Raw genomic sequence first — 22,211 nt, 5'->3', positions numbered from 1 at the left:
AAATTGGAGGAGTTTGGAGTTATAGGGGACAAATCTGAAAAGCTAAAAAAATATTTCAGCAAAAATACAATTAGGTAAATGCAAATTCTATAAGTCTGCAGGTTGCTGCGAAGACCCTACAATTTTGTAATACCTCCCGATAAGGCGTGTAACCAACCACTTTACACATACATTACTCGACCCGTGTACTATATCACGGTAGAGAATTAATAGCGTGGCGTTATCAACAACAGACAATATTCTCATTTCATAAGTCTCGCCAGACTGACAGATGGGTGTGATAGCATAATCAGGCAATCACTAGCGCTATCTGAGCTGATATTGATGGTACTACGTGGTGCTGCTATCTGTGAGATATGGATGACACTGGTCGCCCACTCTTTGCACCTGTCGCGTGGGGGCACTTGGCGTCCCTCTCGTTATCAAGCGAGTATATTATGAGTAAGAATGTTGAATTAGAGAAAACTCTTTGTTTGATAAAGCTAAGGGATATGAAAATATGGGTGTTTCTTGGCACTTGATAATTTTGAACGGTTAATCATTGATTATACATCGGAGAGATGTATAATCAATGGCTTAATATACCCCAGAATACTTAATTGGAGAATTGTCAAAGTTAGTATTTCACTAGAGTTTCTGGTCATGTTTCGTTAGTTGGGACCGCGTCTCGTTGTCCCTCCGTCTAGTTGTACTTACCTACGTCTACTTGTACCTCGAGGCCTAGGGACAACTAGTCGTAGGTACAACTAGACGTAGGTACAAGTAGACGGTGGCTCACCCGACTAGTTGTACCTGCAGATTTTTAGGAGGTACAACTAGACGTAGGTACAAGTAGACGTAGGTACAACTAGACGTGTATCCCACCGACAAGTAGTATCACCTAGCTTGTACGGATGCGACCAGTTGTCCCTACGACTAGTAGTCCCTACGACTAGTAGTCCCTACGACTAGTGGTCCCTCCGTCTAGTAGTCCCTACGTCTAGTTGTACCTACGCGTACTTTGGGTTCTTATAGTCTAGTTGTATCTATCCTTCAATTCGTTACCCTGTTTAATTTATTACTGCACGAGTACTTTTTAATAATACCCTTAATTAAATCAGGAACTGCAGTGTTCCGAGTAGATTGAGTATGATTGGCAAATATTTTTCACCGCAATACGATGTTTTAGTAGTTTTACAGACGTTTATTGGAGGCTGAAAGCTACGCATTGCTGTCCAGGGTCGAAATGGCAGCTATAGTTGTGATTAAAATTTTCCAGCCCTAGTACCGAAAATCGCTTATTTAATTAAAACATTTATATATCATTAAATATACAAGCAGTATACGGAATGAATTGCAATAGACCGCTGCCCAGCAATTATGTATTACTATTTTTGCTGATTCCTTTAAATATTTTTTCACATAACCTTAAAGTATTTGCATTGATTAGTGTGCATTTCTTATAGCTTACAATGGATTTCCCAGTGATCAATGAACAATGAAGTGTACAATGAAGTTGAGGTCCAGCGGTTGAAAACTCGACAAAAACTATGCAATGTACTACACATACTTCTCCATTTAACATACACTGTAAATAATAAATGTGATTGGAATATGTTCCATTTGTTTTGATTTTATTTTCATAATTAGTTGTTATTTCGTCACCAGCATAGCAACCCGTTAAACCCATGTTAGTTTTAAACATTTGTAATTCTTTTTTTATGTCTTTTTAGCCTATTTTAATTTATAAAGGCATTCTGCAGATCGACAGGAAAATACATTTCCACCGATATGCGGATATTTTCTCTGTGATGTTCACGATCTGATAAAATGTTGTAAAGAAACATGCTTGCCTACATTATTGATATATTTTCTCAGTTTTGTATAGTTTGGTGAAAAACAGCAATCGTACCACGGACCGATTTCATCTTCGTCTCGAACTTAAAAATGATCCCGAGCTGAAAAAAGTCATTTTCGGCCCTAGCTACGAAATGTACTCTTAAACTATCATAGGATCGGTGAATACTAAGCTCTATCTTGGAATTGCATACACTCGCTCCTATCTTTAAGTTTACGTTGTTGTCCTACAATAAATGTATAAATAAACACAAAAATTCACAAGTTTTGTTGTAAGTACCTATATCATGTATAAATAAAAACATACAATAGCATCATGTGTAAGTGTATTCTGTAAAACTTTAAACAAATTTTAGTAAAATAGTTTTCAGGCAAACTATTGTTGAATGAATTAGTTTTAAGTTGTTAAATTAACCTCGACCCGTGCTATATGTTTAATGGAGTTTGTCCGGCAAAATACCATAGTAAAATTAAATCAAATAAATAAAATCAAAAGCAATTCATAACAAAAGAATAATAGATACAGAATGAACGTAATTTCTGAAAATCTACAGGGCCCACATATGCGAAGCCTGTGCGTGGGGACCAGTTAAGCTATAATGTTTGCTAAAAAAAAAGGAAAAAATGGCCCCTCATATCTGGGTTATTTTTTCAATGGTATTTCAATACTGAGCTTTAATTACGTTTGCGTAGAAGGTAATTAAGATGTGTTTTTGAGAAAAGTTAGTAGTTAAGTGTGAAATAAACTAATTTGTCAAAGTATATGCATCAACTACCAAACTACGCCAGTTTACGTAATATCCATAAGAATAACATATACATTTTTAATTTGAACTTGTTGTAATATTCTCCGTGGCTAATACCGTACAAAAACACTTTATTATACTCAATTACTTGTTTTTTTAAACTCTGAATTTATTTATTTAAGATAATTGTTTAAAGTTGTTGTTTAAGCTAGTTAATGTTAGTTTTCTATAGAAAGGTAGAGTTTAAGTGGAAAAAACAATGATAGCAGATCTTGACAAGAAATAAGGAAAACCAAAGTGTAATATGTATATTATTCGTTGGATAAGGACTAACCAAGGGACAAAAGTACGTTGTTATCAAGAACAGGGGTTTCTCAATGAGCTGCAGACAAGCAAAATTTTCCTGGCTTTTGTAGCAAGTTGTTTATAATAAATTGTTGTAAGATTGTATGATTTTTAAAGAAATAAAATAAATCCCTTAAACTGGTGACAAGTTGAAGGGGAGATACAACTAGCCGCAGATACAACTAGACGTAGGTACAAGTAGTCGTAGGTACAAGTAGTCGTAGGTACAAGTAGTCGTAGGTACAAGTAGTCGTAGGTACAAGTAGTCGTAGGTACAAGTAGTCGTAGGTACAAGTAGTCGTAGGTACAAGTAGACGCAGACGTATGAGGTACAAGTAGACGGTGGCGTTCCCGACTAGTTGTACCTGTAGATTTTTAAGAGGTACAACTAGACGTAGAGACAACTAGACGTAGGTACAACTAGATGTCCGCACCATCGTCAAGTTGTCCCTACAGCTTTGGACGGGGTACAACTAGACGCCTGTCACCAAAATGCAGCAGGTACAACTAGACGCCGGTACAAGTAGACATCGCCCCCGTTAGTTCACTACCACTGTGTTTCTTTTTGGGTTGAAATGTTGTAATTGTTACAACTACTGTTCGGCGTTAGGTTAATTTAGGCTGGATTTTGTTAATTTGTTAGGATCGAAGCACAGCCTAAAACTTTTACTTGGTTTGTTACACAGTGGTACCTAGACGTATAACGCTCATTTGTTTTACTCCGGACTGAATATCATCAGTTCAATCGTATTGTAAGGGTCTCTATTTTGTTAAATCCCTGTATTTTTTAACACCCTTAAGTTCGTTAGTTTTTTCAAGTTTTTTTTTAATCGATGACTTGTCATGCTATTTATTTCAATTTAGACGGTACAAACACAATTCACGGATAAGTAGACGTCAATCCGTAAACTCTGTATTTTTGAGGTGGTGGGTTGTCGTGGTGGCACCTTATCAGCAACCCTGTCCGGACAATATTTCCTCATTTAATCATACTGCAAGTGAAGGTCTGTGTTGTATTATACAAACGCAACTACATAGGTAATTCACTCTTGTGTTGTGCAACGAGCAATTACTAATCCATTGAGAACTGACGACTTTATGAGAGGTGAACTGGGCGACGCGGTCAAGCGTGGGACGATGTAATCAATTATCCCGTAGTCTGCCTACAGACGCACTCGCACATAGATCAGCTGACCTTCGTGGCGTGGCGGGAAACGGCGCCGCAGGAGAACATAACCTCAATAACTCCCCATAATCTCCTGTCAGCTTGTTGCTTCTGGTCTTTCTGTTGGCATTTAACTTATGTCCCATTTTCCAAATGAACTCGACAGCTCAAGTAAATGCATTTTGAATTGACAGCTTAATAAGTAGTGGTGCAGTTACTTTCACACTAAATGCATTATGAGAAAATCTGCTGATGAATCAATGGAAAAAAGGGCAAACTGGTGGTTTTTACAAATAGTGTAGGATAATTGTTACAACTACTGTTTAGAGTTAGGTTAATTTAGGTTGGGTTTTGTTAATATATTGTTAATGTAGAAGATGTAGGAAAGTCATAACTTATTTAGACATTAGGTTGAAAAACAGTTTGAATAAAATTTATAGTGAAACTCGCTTGTAAATGAAGGTCTTTTTATTTACTTATCTCTTTAAACAGAGTTTTAATAAATTCAGTATGACCTCTTACTCCAAAATGCCATGAACAAAACAACATGAAAAGTTGAACTAAGTAAGTAAGCAGTAAGCACATAAAGAAAAAGTAGTTTTTATTAAAAGAGGTTGATGGCCTCTTACCTTGCATTTTTTCATCCACATCAAAGAGGACTGTGCTGGAACTATCCAGCAAAGCAAGGGATGTTACTGAACAATCCAAGGGTGAAGTTTACTGATATAAAGTTGCGGTAGGTACCAGGCCCTGAACCCACACAACATCGCTGCCTTGTGTCCAAAGTTTGTGGCGCTACTGACTCATCAACTATGTCCAACTATGAATCAACTATCAATCTCTTAAACCTCCTCATCCAATATTTAAAGCGTTAAACCCCTGAAAACACCAAATTTTTCAAATTTGACAATAAACGACAACTTAGCCGAATCTCTGGACTTGAGGAAAAGCAAGAATTCAGAAACATTTACCCTCTAACTGATCAAACGGCCAAGGGGTCATACAAAGAAAGAATTTACATTGGAAATCAGGTTTGTCTGATTGTGTGTGGTGACATTGCCATAAACAGGTGGGGAGGACAGCCACAGCTGATTGTTTTACAGCTGTTTGCATAATCAGATTTATCAGCTGACAATCAGCTGGTCTGACAGACAGATTTACTGTCACTGATCACTGCCAATGTGGGAAGACATGGTTTGCATTTTAAAATATTCCCAGAAACAATCCAATGGGATGGCAAGTGTATTGGACACAGGTAATAAAAGAAGAATTTTACTGGTTATTTTATCTTGTGTTTAATTTGGTTCAAAGGACCGTAATAATGTTTTCTTTGGGATATTTGTAAGAATTTGCTTAAAAAGACTTTCCATCACTCGATCACTCATAATTGGATTTGTATTAAAATATGTCCTTAAACACGTCAGATTTATTCTCTATTTTATATTTTCCTAATTATGTTCAACGCGCATTTAGGTTTGCTGCTTTGGGAAAAGGATATTTTTTAGCCAATTAGCCACTTTCCTCCATAGTAAAATTTAATATATAGCCTAAACAAAATCTTTGTGGACTAATAGTCATCATTGACTATGTATTTGGAGATTTTAAGTTCCAGATATTTGGATGATTTATTTTTCCAAACTGTCAAAACTCAGCTCTGACATAGTGAGACATTCATAGTGAGAGGACCCGAGTGCAACAGTTTCAAGAGGAACAAAATTATCCCTTCATTAGGGTAAAAACTGAGTACACAAAATAAAATTTAAAAACCAATTATGTAAAAGAACAAGAATTTGCCAATCCATCTTGCAAAACGCACCAAAATATCCAAAACCAGCATTGGCAAAAAGGCACAGGTTTTCCAACGCTTAATATAAAAAATATAAATAATACAATAATTAAATTTGCATACTCTGCAATCCCTTAAGAAAAACAACATAGTTCATAGTTAAGTGATTAGTTATTAGTTCATAGGTAATAGTTTTGTGAACGTTTGGTGATAAACAAACAAAAGACATTGGTGATATAACAGTTTTATTTATGACCTAAAATGCTATTTACAAAACACAATAGACTAGATTTTCTTGAGTAAACAAACTTTTAAACACAAGCAGAAGGAACATTTATAAGGTATACAACAAGAGGTATATTTGGGCAAGATGTTATAATTTAGGTAAAAAAATAGCTACAAAAATTGCCTTTTAAAGTAAACTTTATCAGTGGTATTTTAATAATACTCTTAGAATAATCAAGGGAAACAAAAAAAAATTATTTTATTAAATTTAGAGTAAATTTTCTTGAAATATTCAATAAACTTACAGACATGTTTTATGAAGCACTCGGTCCAAAGATTTTAATAATTTTCAAATGCAATGGTGCTTGTATCGAATTAATTGTGAATGTGTGTTTTGTGACAGCCGAATTTAAATGTATCTTCCTTGAAAAAATATTTAAAACGTTTATTCTTATTCCAGAATTATTCCAAAATCTTATACCACAATCAAAAATAACACAGTAGAAAGATAAAATAATGCATTCCGGTTTGTGCTAAGTTTGCAAACCATAATAAGTTGTTTTCAAAATTATATTTTAAGATGAGAATTTTAGATCCTAAACATCATTCGTTTGTAACATTAATAATAAAACAACCATTAAAATACAAAATCCTGGTAAAATATTAAAAACGACTAACTACAAAAATATATACAAAACAACGGAGATTTACAAAATTAAATCATATCACATTTTACAAGAAACACATTTATAATGGTGGATGTATACATACAACAGAGCTAAAGATTTCAAGGATTGTTCTACCCTTTAACAAACTTGCTTTGAAAAGTTCTTTAAATTAATCTGTTATATAATGAATAGCACTTAAAAGGAAAAAGTATAAATTTAAAAACCTGGATAAACACATTTTTCAATCTTTCAGCTCTAATGATTTCTATTGCTGTTCCCAAAGAATATCCCAGCTGTAAAATATCTAAAACTATGGGATAAAGTTGGAAGATTATTCAGGTGCCTTGGAAGAAATTATTGCTGATAACTGCACAAGTAATGATTGTAAGTAAGAAGAATAAAAGTGTCTTAGTTATCACATCTATTGCTATTTATATACATGATTACAAATAACTTACGCAAAAGCTTTACTAAACCGTAATGTACAATGAAAGGCGAGACAATAAAAGCATTTCCGATTCCATAAGGAGACAGACAGTCACAACGATCACAATTTTTTTGTCAAAAATACTTTTCTATAAAACTGAAAATTTACGTTTTGCCAAAAAATATTTCAAAGTAAGATTTATTAGTGGTTTAACAAAAGCTTAAAGGCCAGGGTTATATATACAGTGCCTTCCCTAATAAATTAAAATGATAAAATTAAATACAGAATATTTACAATGGTGCTAACATTTGTACCAAAATATACAGAGATCTAATAATTTAAATAAATAAAAGAATAAGTAGATGTAATAGTTCAGATGTTTCTATATTTTCTTGTAAATTGCACAAAATCAGAAGAAGACAAAATTCATGAACTGAGAAAATGGAATGTTTTGCGAAATGTTATCACATAATTAACGACCAATAAACCTACAAAATAAAATCCTCAATTAATTAAGTTAAAGATTAATTTTAGTTATGATGTCCATGAAATGTTACATTAATGATGATGAATTACCTAGCTACATTAATCGGTTATATTTTAGTAATTATATGAAATGGTAATCTTTTTCGCTAAAAATTCTAAACATCACAATTATGTTTTGAAAAGTAATTCACAAGTATAGGACATTAAGTCACACAGAATAGTGAATACTGTACAGCCAAAACAGAATTTTAACCCTTTCACACTCAATTAACTAAATTAAGTTCTTCGTGGCTTAGTAGTTCTAGTAATTCGTGTATGCAGGTAACTTAAATTTTACTAAAAACTAAATTATAAAAACATGGCACAAAACAATTTAATAAGTAATTTCCAGCAGTCAATGCACTATTTACTTTTGGCCCCTAAAAAATCTATTTGTCATAAAAATTGTATTTTAAATCTACAATATTCCAACAAAATATACAGTACTTTATTTAAAAACAATGAAAAGATGTCTTCTTCCAAGTTGCAAGCGTGTAGAGTCTATAGGCAGCTTAGCTGCCAGGTTCAAGCGATCCTACGAAGCTGCCCGCTAAGTCTACGTAGGACATAACACTGGAACAATAAGCAATTGATGAAAATTAAAACCAACATGCAACATTTTTATCTTTATACAAGACAAAATCAGTAAAAGAGGAACCATGACTTAGAGAGCATTGCGCTCTCCACCTTCTCAATTGTTGGTCAAATCACAAGCAAGACAGACTTTTAACTGGTATTACATTTTGCAACTTTGCTAAGGAGATTTTTTCCATTCTGTGTTTGTATATTTAACTAAACGAGTAATGTCCAGTGGTCGAAACTCGACCAAAAATATGTAATGTACTCACTTATGTTAATGTTTCACCCCACACTGTAAATAAAACATGTGATTGGAGTTTCTTCCATTTGTTTTGATTTTCTGTTTATATTTCGTTGTTATTTCGTCACCAGCATGGCAACGCATAAGATCCATGTAATTTTTTCAAATTTGTAAACTCATTTTTTGTGCTTATCTTTGAGCCTATTTAAATTTATAAAGGGATTCTGCACACCTACAGGAAAATAGCTTTCTAACGGTATGCGTAGATTTTCCCTACGATGCACACGAGCTGAGAAAAAAGGTTTTAAAGAAACATGCTTGCCTATTAATATATAGATAGATTGAGCTTCATTTAAAGTACAAACATATTATATTATATAAATATATACATAAATTATCTGCTTGGGAATGAATACTTGGAGTCCTGAAAGCAGTGCCAGATTTAGGGTACTAGCAATACTAGGTCAAATTAATCCAAGCGGTCCCCTTCCCTGGGATCTAACTTTTCCGCTATCGCAGGGAAATAGTGCAAATCTCCCGAGATCCTTGAGAAATTGCGAACATCTTCATAGATTTTGAAGGATTTTGGGGGGATCTCTTGAGACCCTGGAGAAATTGTGAACATCTCCAGTGATCAAGGGGTATTCATCATTGTCACCCGGGATCGCAGTAAAATCGTGAATATCTCCAGCGATCTTGGATAACATCATCACATGTAGAAAACGCAAACTACTAGTTTAAAAAATAAAAATTCAATATTTGTTTAAACAAATTGTTTATGTACAATACACTGTGGCTCCCTTTTCCTTGCCGAGGCCTACTAAGTTTTCCTTTTCCTGAAAGAACAGTAGATGTTGAGAAATTGATAAAAAGAACTGGTATTTGTCATAACTGAGGTAGTTAACGACAATTTGGTTTACCACAGGTATTTTACCTGTTTACCTACCTTTCAGGATGTAGTCAGTAAGCAGAGTCGGTACAGTGGGGCTGTCTTCGTTGATGGCTTTCAGGACTGAAAATAACAAAAACTTAGTTAAAATACTTATCATTTATGTAAATAAATTAAGATTTGTTGATAAAAACTGTTCAAAGCAATTTTTAAAAGGTTTAAATAATGGAGGTTACCATACAGCTGTTCTTGGGCTGTGACATCATTAATCAGGTGTTTTTGGACAGTAATATTATTATCATTTCAAGATTTCATTCAGTTTACACTTCTCCAAAACTATTAACCGATCTGTCCATATGAGCTATAACTTGAGGATAACTAGGGTGGTGGGTAGGAGTATCAATAGTGTAATGGGGCGGGAACCTTTTGGGTGGTGTCCCACTCTGCTTCTTCCAAAATCATATATTTTAATAAGGACTGTAAGCGTTCATCACCGAGTAGCACTTCTCGAGGGAATTGTGCAGTTGACGGCCATTTGAAGGATTCAGAGAAAGGTTTGAGTGTTTCTTTATGAAGGATTTCGCCCCGAAAAAGGGGTTTTCTAGACCATAGATAGAATTAAAACGGGATGCAGGATACAACACGTTATTATTGGTGACATTTGGGCAAGATAAATAAGAATTCCTAGGTCCAGCTAGCGGGATTCTTATTTTTTTTGTTTTTTTTTTTTGCTGGATGGTATATGTCTACTAGACATAGTAACTACCGACACACTAACTTATCAACCTCACAAACCAACGGCACCAGTAGTCAAACTCAAAACCAGTGCTACCTAGTGGCGTCAATAGTGGGTCCGCGGTAATATTACAATCATTGTAGACCATGATAATGTTTCTTCCATGACTATGGGAAGTATTCACGATTTTTCCGAGATCATGGAAGACAATGATGACGCCTCGGTGCCTCAAGAGATGCCGTGCTAAGCTTAAGTGCAAGTTTAGGCAGAAATACATGTGATAATGTTTTTAAAGATTATTGGGAAATGGTGGCCCGGCGAACAAACTTGCGGGGGGCCCGCGGGCTTTATCGCCCCCACCGATGCTACCTCTAGATATAATATCTATCTAGCTTCAATGGTTCACATCAACTGCTTTGATTATTCAGTTGAGTGTTATAACACTAAGACTGAATTAACAAGGTCCCAAAATCAAACAGTTATTAGTTGAGAAAAACTCACTTTTGATGAGAACTTGAAGTGCTTGGTTGTCAAGAGGACCGCTATCCAAGTGGTATGGTATCACTGTGGTCAGGTACTGTAAAAATACATACAAGATTAGAAAATAAATGATTACTATAGCAGTCCTGAAAAATCCACCTAAAAATTCATATTTTCTACAGGCAACGATCTTTTTCACGACACTGACAACAGATAGCAAACATTGGTGACTGTTTATAGATCGCAGTCAGTCATAATAACACAGTAAGGATCAGTCGGAGGATGCTTTTTACATCTTTATGAGGGGATCATTCTTATTCTTCTGTGACTGCAGCTTTAGAACACTGGAGTTGCTTCATCTCGATGAACTAGACCCTTTGTTTTGGACCATCTGATAGTCAAATAGATGTAGGAGGCTACAAGACTAGCTAAAAGATAATCCCACTTAATCTTGTGGTCACAGTGAAATGGTGAACGTATTTCATAGTCCTCAAGACTTCACCGTTGTCTCCCACAGTCACTGCAAAATCATGATTTTCAATCATACAATCTTTGGAGACATTTTTGACTAAATAAAAGCTTGACCCAAAAACTCTCTTACTGACAAATTAGCATACACACAAAATAGGAAAATTGGGCCGTGAAATTCAATTTTCAAGAGAAAAAAATGTTCTTGGGTCGCCAAGTGAGACTTCCTTACAGGCAAGGCCTCTGGCAACCTCTTCGCTATTCTGAAAATACGGCCCTGCTTTCAGTGATACACTTATTTAGTGACTATCAACTGTAGTGGTTGTGTCTGTCCATTCAAATGCCCTTATGAGTCCTGGAGAATTGAAGTAGTGACCCTTTTTTTTTTGTTGTACCTTTGCTACAGAGGGTATCAAATTTTACTTAATCCATCACGAATGGTGTCTACCATTCACCACTGTCAATTGGTGTAGCAAAATCTCTTGCCACTCAGTGCTGATCTTATTGTTCCTTTTTGTGAAGGGTATTCCATAGAAGAGGGCTGGAGGTTATCTCCAAAAAGGTTTAGGTCATTTTGGTCTAAAAACGTTAGGAGAAAGAAGTGTCTGCACTAAAGGAACAACTGGGGCAGACAGAAGAAGATTGAAGCTATGAAGGCTCGGACCCGAGTGTTAGAAACCTCACTGTCTGAGCTGAGAGGTCGACTGTCTAAGTTGTTAGACAAATCTACACACGACGAACAACTCATATCTGCTCTCACGGCTCAGCTGGGGTCAGTGACAGACAAGAGCGAAGAACGCAGTGCAACCAACTGCATAGAACAGCACAATAAACTGTCGTTTTAATGTTGGTTCTCTGACAGTAGATTTAGTTATATCCCTAGCATGGCTTTTATATGAGTAAGAAGAATGTATAATGGCAAAAAAACATACATTGAGGTACAAGGATCTAAATCGTAGGAGCATACCTTCAGTTTTGGTTATAAATTGAGCCAGCCCGCCTGCGAGTACAAACCTATACATAAAGTGTTGTAAAGTGTAAAGAGGAGTGAACCACGTTACCAGTTCTAAGAACCCCAACTTTGGTCATTGATGATCTCATTAGATAGGTGGAAAAGCACTTTTATGTCAGCACACTTCTTTTTCCTCGGTGAATTTTGGTGACAATTCACACAATACAAAAGACATCTTTACCCAATAACATCCTCTTGATGTACCCCATGTATCTCAAGACATTATCGACAACCAACAGCCATTAGTGAATATGGAGGTTTAAACTTGAAACTCTAAACCAATCCTATCTCGCAGCCCATTTTCAGATGTAGACCTCCAATAATTTATGTAAAAACTTACACATATTTTTGTCACTCACCTTTGACTCTGTTCCGACTGGTTTGTTGTTTCCGATCCTTCCTCGCTTCTTCTCCACATGATGCTGTCTCCTGCGGTTCTGGACTGCCAGGAGCAGGGAGATGAACGAGTTCTTGAGTTCCTTCTCAAACTCGAGTTCATCTCTTAGAGCGAGTTCTGCGATCAGTGTCTCTGAATAGTCTCGAATCAGGAGCTCGAGTTCCAAGTACAAGTCATTCAGTTGACAGACACTTAGAGTTTTCAATTCTGATAAGAAAAAGAATGTTTAATTAGTTTCATTATTTTTACAAATCATGAATCATTTAGAGTAAGAGTTATTTTTTACCGCTTTGTACAGACACCTCAATTCTACAAAGCAGGAAGACAACACTCATTGAAAGTGTGTGCTTTTGTTAAGACCCTTCACTCACAATACCTACTATCCGTATGTTTTCATCTTATATTTCAACAATTGCACCATCTTCTTGCTTTAACTTTTCTTTATCAACCCACATCTTTTAGTTATTGTTTTACCAGTGTTAGTTGACAGTGAACTTCCCCATTGACTTTAATTTTTTATTCTAGCAAGGCTGACAAGCCATGGTTTGGTTTGTTTCCTCCGAGATTGCTAAGGTAAAAATTTCGAGAATCTCCCATGATCACGAAGAAATCATCACTGTCTCCTGTGTTCGCAGCAAAATCATATACATCACCTGCTATGTTGAAGACATTATCATTGAATCCTACTGTTACAATGAAATTTTGAACATTCCTTGCGATCCATAACGTATTGTCATCATCTCCTGCAACCATGTAGAAATTGATAGAATCCAAAAAAAAAGATATAATATTGTAGCATTGTGACAGAATGTTGAACATCCCCAGAAATTTTGAAAACAACATCATCATTTGTCATGATCGCAAAAAAAATCCACAAATGTGACATTGTCTTTTTTTAATAGGAAAAATAGGCCTATACCAAATTACAGAAGACATTTAGGCTTCTGGGCCCCTCGGCGATCCCTGGAGATTTCTAACTTCCATAACTTTTCTCTTCTAAATTTTAATGGCTCTTAATTCTACCCTAAGAAATAATACATCCAATGAAATAGTAACTCAAACAGTTTAGTTTCCTGAGTAATTAAACATCACCGGTGTAAGATGGTGTGTGATTATTTCAATAAATTGTATTTAAAGTTACCGCCTTATTGACAGATCTTTAGTAACGTACCGACCACGATTATCTGACCTAATATCATTGAAATATCTACCTTTGGAAGTTCAGAAGAATCGTAAGTTTGTGCCTCCGCTACTATCTGAACTACTTTTATTAAGAAGGAACTCAATTGTCACTTGATGTTCGCCCAATCATAAATGGTTCTCATATTCAACTATTGAAGGTTTAGTGACTAAAGTATATGAGTTTGAACATCTTTCATTTAAAGTTCAAAATATTTCTTATACAAATCCAATAGTTCTGTACAAAATAAGCTAGGCTGGCAAAGTAGAAGATAACATATTTATACTAACTGTCTTCATATAAAGGAGAGTGAAGAACTTCCTTTGCCTTCCTTTGTAGATCATCGGCTACTTCTGAGTCTGGGGTACATTCAGCAGAAGTCGTCTCCTGCAAAGATAATAGAGTTTATTGATGGAAAACCTGTAAATAGACATCCCTGGGCGTAATTACTTCCATGTTTTAGAGTGGTTTAGAAAGTATAGTGCTATAATAAGGTAAGGCATAATATTGTTTTGGAGGAGTGAAGGGATTACAAAGCTTTATTTTTAGAGTACCATCCCAACAAGCTAAAACTTATATCGGTGTACTAGAATTCTACTTAATGATTTTCTTTAGGTCTACTTGTGGGTCTTTATTCTTCTCACAAGCGATACCAATTGGAGGCAAATCTTGTAGGACACTTTTTAGGTCTTCATAAATACAAGAATTCAAAGCTTCAAAATGTTGCAATGGAGTAAGCTTGTTCAATTTTCTATTTTGTGTCCTAAATACTCTTCAACGCTTGTAACAAGTTTGAGCCACATTCATTATGAGGGTCCAAGAAAGATCAAGCTTCGTGGGCCGAGGCTCATTGAGAGGATGACTCAACGCTCGTGAGAAGGCTATGAGTCAACTCATCTTCTTAATCAATCGTCCCATGGCTGAATGGAGTCTACAATGAACACATGTTCATATTATAGTATATAGTATGACTTGACTCACAGCTTAAGTTTGATCGGTAAAGCAAATCAAGTAACTGAGTAAAATAAAACAAGGTCATCGACTAATTTAAAAAAGTAACTGTTAAAGTAGTCTCATAAACTTATATTAGTTTGAAATTACTCCTCTGTACTATTCATTGTTTGTATTGATCGTGGCAATCAGGACAGTGTATGGGAGGAATGACAGAAAGGCTCCCAACAACACTGAGAGTCACACCACTATACTCAATATGATGGAACCTGTCACCTGACCCTACAACTACATGGGGCTAGGTATTGAGCCATTGGCCAGTCTCCAGGTAAACCTCCGGTCATGAGACAAGATACAGAGTATAGTGGTATGAAATTAATAGTGGCAAATAATTGTTTGGATAACTGTATGAAGTGAAAATGGGGTAAGGGTTCTTGTGCAGATTCGCATCCTACTCGACACTCTAAGCTGGTTTTCGTAGGTGAAAAAGCGGAGCGCAGGGAGTGAGCAAAACGGAGAAAGAGGTTGGCTCTCCTCTTGTTTTAAGTCATTTAATTGCACTGCTTTCCCAGAAGCGTAGCAGACCGCCACTGGACAAGAGCGAAATTGCTTCTCTGCACTCCGCTCTACACGTTCCATGCTTTGCTTCCGAGCCTAGGAAAACTCAGCTTAATTGAAACAATCTCTAACAGCTGGGAAATTATGGGAAAAAGTTATGATAAGTAATTTAACAGGATATGTCTTGACTATATACGTTACGTATGTGATACTTGTCTATAGTATTTTCTCTCCTTATTGTTACAGACCTCCATGATATCGTCAATCTCCTTGATGACTTCCTCGGCTGTCTTGACAGGCTCGGCGTCTGGGTTGAGTCCACTCAGGATGAGAGAATGCATGTCCAGGTCACTAGCTACGGCCTCGTCCTCTGAACTCAGCTCTCCCTCGTCTAGTAGGGTCTTGTCCTGCGCAACGGAATGTTTGGTCAATAAACAGCTCAAGCTAACATGGAAAAACAGTGGCTTAGTGATTCAGGGAAACAAGAGAACAGTGTTTTCTTAACAGACCACTTTAATAGGTAAATGAGGGATTCAATGTTCCCCTAATAATCAGGTCACTGGATCAATCCTAAGCACAGAGAAGGTACAGAGAAACATTCAATGCACTTCAGTGGTGTCTAGCTTTAGTCACTGGTGTCTAAGACAGAGTTCAACACCACCTCCTTGCCCTCATGTGATACAACCCTCACATTGGAGGAAGACCCTTTTCCCCGTGTGATAGGAGTTTCCTCACAGTGCTCTCTAGTCTGGGTCTTCCTTGCTTGTCTCAAGTACTTTTCCCGCACAAAATATTAGAGCTGAAAGGGCACAGTCATCCCATATGTATGTTTCCTCAGTGTACTTCTCTGTGTCGTAAGAAAAGTCATGTGACAAACATTTCTCTGCCTGAATACCCTTATAACAATAGGACAGATATGCTGTTGAAATGTCAATTCTCATTGTATTGTTAAGTTTTATAATACAAAAATAAGGTCTTATCAGGTTAATGAAGCCAATATTTCCTAGATGGTTACTCATTTTTTACTTCCTGAACAAATTTTAAAATTATCTTTCAGGAGAAAGATTATAACATGAAAGTGACTTATAAAGCTTGAGATGATTGATTAAAAATAGGAATTTTTAACAAAACTGAGTTATAAAAATAAGGTTTGTTTATAGCGGTTAGTTAGTTATAGATTTTGTATTGGATTAAGTTTCATTTAACAAATAATATCGAACAATAAAACATAACAATTTAATTTCATTAATTTAGTTAGTTATCTATTTAACTCTATGTGAACTGTGGGTCTTTTGAACATGATTGGGTTCTAGTTTTGCAAATTAATTATTCAATAATTTTGTGTTTTTTAAAGAGAAGAAATATCTCTAAACAGAATATGTAAAAAATCTTTAGAAATCGACAACAGGACCAGCCTAGATTTAATCCAATTAGTGATGAGTGACAGTACACAACACATTTAGGTGGTCAAACAAAATCTAAATTAAAAATAAACAACGGATTCAAGAGAACAGCTGTTTCTAATCCAACCACACTGCATCAATATTTTCATTCTGTCTATCAGTAGTTGATTGGATGACATCTTACAACTGTGTAATTTAAAAATCAGATGTTTTATGTTTGATCACAGGGTTGATCTGATATGATTAGACTTGTCGGAGCTAATCAATACTCATGTCGATATGATTTTCTATCTTTAAATCCTACAGAGTGGTTAGATGTATGAATATATATATATATATTTTGTCATTCATTGTTGAGTATTTAAATCTTTTACAAAATACAAATCAAAATGACGGGTTGCTTGGGAAAATAATTTTAATTGATGAATGAAAATTTAGTATTATTCTTTAACATTGTAGTCACTACGAAGTAAAAACAATTGTTTACAAATATCAAAATCATAGTATTACCATTAACAAAATAAATAAATTGTGCCATAAAGTTGCCAATAAGATAAAAAATGCAGTAATGTATTAAAGGATAAAAAAAATGCTTATGTAAAAAACAAAATAACAGATATCTGTTTAACAAATTGACTTTTGGGAAAATTATTCTTGGTTTTCTCTTTATTTTAGCACATACAACCATTTCTCGGAGTTTGGGTGTTTACTTGCTGGACACCCTGTATATGGACCAGCTGTAGACCTTTTTATTTAAAAATTATATATTTTTAAGAGATTCTTATTGAGTGTGCTATGCCTAAACAATTATTGAAGTTTTCTTTTTTCCATATCTTTTCCATACTTTGATGGGGACAAAGTCTATGATAAGTTGCCCTTTCAATTAAATATTTCGATAATGATACTAGTCAAACTACTTACTATCTAATAGTTATTAATTATTACAAATACCTTGTGTTCGTTTAAATTTAGCGTTGGCATGTGCATTTTCCTGGCATAGGACTTTGACCAATCTATTGGAAGAATGTTGCCGAAGTTCCCAGTAATTGTCCACCACATTCTGAAAACAAAAATACAATATTAAATATTTGAAATTAATATTAATAAAATAAATAAGACAATCATCACAAAGTAATCAAGAAAAGTAAATAAAAATAACATAATCACATAAAATAAGAATATAATAAGATATAGGCTAATTATAAGAAAATAATTACATACTTAAATTACATAATTACACAATCCAAAGATAAAATTACGTTTAGTGGATCCATAAAGTTTTTTACAGGACAGATACAACACAAAATTAGTTCAATCACTTTCCAGAATCTACTAGAATAGTGAAAAGTAAACGCATTCAAGTAAAACTCGCACACCGCTTAACAGCACTGTACTGCAATGAGTTTTGCAAGACGTGTAGGAACTTCTGACTCGATGAAAATTCCCTTTAGCTAAGTACAGAAATACAGTAAAGACTTCTGTGGTACCATCCACTAACTTATGAGTAGTTTTAAAATACTTTTATTTATTATTAATTATTTTTAATAATAATCAATGGCGATAAAAATAAAATAAGTTTAATTAAATGAGTTTGTCGAATTGTATTATACACTAATCTTGGACATAGATGCTTTTAAACGGGAATTAAAGAATAAAACTGAACATACGTTTGTAAGTACAAAATAGGTTTGTGTATGTCGGTTGACCTAATAACCATACGAGTAATAAATTGCTTTCTTCCAAATTTAGCCACCACAACAAAAATAATTTACCTCGCCTCTAGAAATGTAGAAAAACATGAATATGGGATAACTTAAACTAACATACATGAAACTTTAAGATGCTTTATTTTAAAATTCATCCTTTAACCAAACATTAACTTGCAATCAATACAAAAATTAGTTTTTGAAAAAAACTTGTATGTGTGTTAGGGTACATATTTTATATACAAAACAAAATATCCTTTCGATACGGTGAGTTATATTTTTAACTTTTGTACATTATAAACTCAAGATGGCTTAAAAAAATATAACCACGTACGGTACGACTTTGCGGAGTTATGAATAAACTGTTTGCTAGAAACCTAATCCCAAACATCTGTTTGATAAACCTCCGAGTGGTTTGTAATTAGCAATTAACTTTGTTTAAAATGCTGGAATGAGCATGTCGAATATCTGAACAATGAAAACCACAGAACAATAGCGATATCTGTGCGTATCTCTCTCACATTCGCTACATTCACACACTACATTATACTTTCTGATTCTTATCATCGGGTCGTCTTCAAACTTTTCCACGGTGATGTTTAATGTATTTGGTTGGAAGAAATTAAACAATTACAAACTAATATCAAAATCATATTCTGTACCTGTACCAGGGTTATTTGTTTTGTTAAATTTTGCCATCTATCTCATAGAAATCAGCAATTCAACTTCAAATAACTGTAGACATTTTCTTTTCCAAAATGATTTTCCTTTTATGAAAAATTCCGTAGAGCATATTCTATCAAATAAAATAAAACCTGCATTGACATTGAACAAAAAAAGTATTGACTAACATTTATTAACCAAATGGTTTAAACGATTAACGAAATTACATTGTCCGCCGTATTTATACACTAAAATGGTTTTTTCTAATGATTTTTTTTTGTATGGGGTTTGGTTTACAGTACTATTTTTTATCCATTTTTCAAAATAAGTATATTTTCTTATGTTGCTTTAAGATGTTTTGTACACTACGAAATTGAAATTTTCAATCCAAGTCAACTTTGCATGTCAGTAATGAAAGCTAAAATGCACAATGTACAATGGAACAATGCTCTCTCATCTTACCAGCTTCTACAGTTACTTGTCTGACGCTTGCCTCACTGCTCCAGTGAACTCAGTTCTTCCTTGCGAGATACAAATCAAGATTCAGATTACTTTGGTTGGTTTATTATACAAGGAACGTCAAACCATTATCCAGTTGATTTGTAATATTTCTTGTTGATTTGCTAAAACTTGCCACCATGGATCGCTGTCTGCATCAAATTAGTTACTGTATAGAAACACAAAATAAACAATTGACACAGATATGCTTGCGCAAAAGCAAACTTCATCGTGTTATGTTTGGTTAGTTTTGAAAGCTATGCAAATTCTGTTTGCGGAGTGACGACAGGTCTTGCTTTAAAAGGATTAAATCCAAAGTCCGTGAATAGATGTCGCAACTCGAGAGATGTAGAGGGGATGAGATATGCTAATGAACCAGCTGGCTGGCCCTGGGAGCCTACGACGATACTACGACAACTACAACCGCTATAGCGGTCTCCGCAAGTCTATGAGATAACGATAAGTCTAGTATACAACAGCTACGACCACGGTTGCCTACGAGAACCTGACAAACACAATCAATAGTCTACGATAACTACATGCTATAGTCAACGACAATTAGAACCGTTCGACAACTACGACAACTACGATAGTCTACGATAACTACGATAGTCTACGATAACTACGACCCCAAACGACGTTAACTAGATACGATAGTCAACGAAAACTACAAGCTATACAGTAGTCAACCACACTTAGAAACCTCTACGACAACAACGACAATTGAGAACGAGAATCTACGACAACTACGACAGTTAGAAACGAGAGTCTACGATAACTACGACCCTAAACGAAACCAAGTACATACAATAGTCAACGAAAACCATCTACGATAACAACGAGAATTCATAACGAAAGTCTACGATAACTACGGACCTAAAAAACGTCAACAACGTCGTAGACGACAACCAATAATAACGTCAACTTCTAGTCTACGAGATAGCTGAAACCAATAATCTACGACAACAACAATCTACAGTCTACATAGATATCTGCCAATGATATACGATACTACAACCAAAAAATGCACGACGACTACTACAATATTAGAACCAATAGTCTACGACACAAAGGATAACGTCGACTGCGACCGCTAATTTACGAAAACGTCAGAAAACGATAAACATTGACTATATACTCAATTTAATATTCAAAGTTATGGCCGATATCTTACTACAACTATCATTGCTAAACCACGCTCGTTATGAAACACACCAACAATGCTAAAATTATACACTGAGCAGACCTAATGTATTGTTTACTTGTGCGAAATTTGAAACTCAAATCAAATCAGCCAAACATTTATACTGGACAAATAACTCTTGGGTGAAAACACTTATGTGTAGCGGTCGAATATGTGATGTTATGGGGTTCTACAGGTCATTTCATGATATTATGGGGTTTTCAAGAGTCAAATAGAGATATTGTGAGGTTTTTCAGAGGTTGTTTGGTTATATTATGGGGTTTTATGAGCTATTTGCTGATGATATTGGTCATTTAAATTATAGTGTTTTCAGTGCTACAATATGTTTTTACTCTCTTGAGATTCTAGGTCTAAGATCTTGAAAAGTTCTAGGAACTTGAATTATATTAAAATACTTCCTTATTTTTTGTTGACTCTGCTCTTGAGCAGTAGTTTATATTACCCTAGGTACATTTCACCAGCTTGTCTAGCATATTCAGGGGGGTCTCAATCATATCACATGAACGCTTAAAACTATATTGTCTATAGTCTGTATGATGGAACCTGTCTCCTGCCCCTCTGTCTACCTGGGGACTGGCCCAGGCCTTAAAACCATTGGCTGGACCCGATCAGAACACAGGTTCCATCGTACAGACTATATATATTTAGAAACATGTCCAACATTTATCACCATAATATGTAGTATAAGTCGGTCTAAAGTTGAAATGACATTTTGCAGTGATCATTTGGTGATGTTATGGGGTTATACCACGGTCATATGATGATGTTATGGGGTTATTCAGCGGTCATATGGTGATGACATGGGGTTACCATACCAGTGCCAACGACCACATTGACTCATACATACAGACCGTTAATGTTATCAGCTTACGCAAAACTACTTGTATCAGTGCGAATGACTTGTCCTCAAACATGTCACTAGTACTGGCATTGACTCAGCTGTCAGTCATAATATGATAAGAAATATAGGTTATGCATATCCAAGAACGCGTAAATACTGTTTATGTAGTTCCTTAAACGAGTTTTCATGGTTTAATCGGATGGTGCTATGACAATTTGCAAATAAAAACTAAGTATCTTTAAATGGAATCTGAACCAGCTCTAAACACACCTTTAGTTCTGTTTCCTTATTTTGTAGACGGAAGCTATGATTATTGGAGAGTCAAAACTTTTAATCAACAAATTTTATGGTCGGGCGTAGAAGGTGTGATGGGGCATGATCAAATTACCAGGCGGTCAAATTTGGCGGGTGATTTGTGGTGGGAACTGGGAGGGGTTCTAATCTGTTCTCAAGTTTCATGAGTTGCTCTCAAATAATTCGTGTCGACCGTACACTGTGGTGTTGAAGATTTAATTATTTAAATCAATCATTACAGCTTATCTTGTCAGTACACAGCTACAGGAATCATCTCACATCATTCTTTTTTTTACTTTATTTTATTTTACAATCTGTTCAGTACAACTCTGAACAATTAGTAAAAGACATAATATAAGTAAGTGACTTGACCAAGTATCTCCCCAGT

At 35.1% G+C, this 22,211-nt stretch overlaps 1 protein-coding gene across 1 annotated transcript in view; it reads right to left on the bottom strand.

The window, feature by feature from the left end:
- Nucleotides 1-6,106: 6,106 nt before the first annotated feature.
- LOC128987210 (fasciculation and elongation protein zeta-2) overlaps nucleotides 6,107-22,211 on the bottom strand; it is a 55,400-nt gene continuing 39,295 nt past the window's right edge. Inside the window, exons 2-8 of the mRNA XM_054407956.1 lie at nucleotides 17,569-17,677; nucleotides 15,463-15,621; nucleotides 13,996-14,092; nucleotides 12,488-12,732; nucleotides 10,670-10,745; nucleotides 9,490-9,555; nucleotides 6,107-8,296 (exon numbers count right to left, since the gene is read on the bottom strand). Of these exons, the coding sequence (XP_054263931.1) occupies nucleotides 8,280-8,296; nucleotides 9,490-9,555; nucleotides 10,670-10,745; nucleotides 12,488-12,732; nucleotides 13,996-14,092; nucleotides 15,463-15,621; nucleotides 17,569-17,677 (769 nt within the window). The 3' untranslated portion in view covers nucleotides 6,107-8,279. The remainder of the gene's footprint in view (nucleotides 8,297-9,489; nucleotides 9,556-10,669; nucleotides 10,746-12,487; nucleotides 12,733-13,995; nucleotides 14,093-15,462; nucleotides 15,622-17,568; nucleotides 17,678-22,211) is intronic.

This window comes from Macrosteles quadrilineatus, unplaced genomic scaffold (assembly GCF_028750875.1).
Source record: "Macrosteles quadrilineatus isolate MER2022 unplaced genomic scaffold, UCM_ALF_1.0 Scaffold_2__2_contigs__length_208266976, whole genome shotgun sequence".
In the NCBI taxonomy this organism is placed as follows: Eukaryota; Metazoa; Arthropoda; class Insecta; order Hemiptera; family Cicadellidae; genus Macrosteles; species Macrosteles quadrilineatus.
The sequence above is the reverse complement of the archived record's forward strand: the minus strand, read 5'-3'. Positions and strand labels throughout refer to the sequence as shown.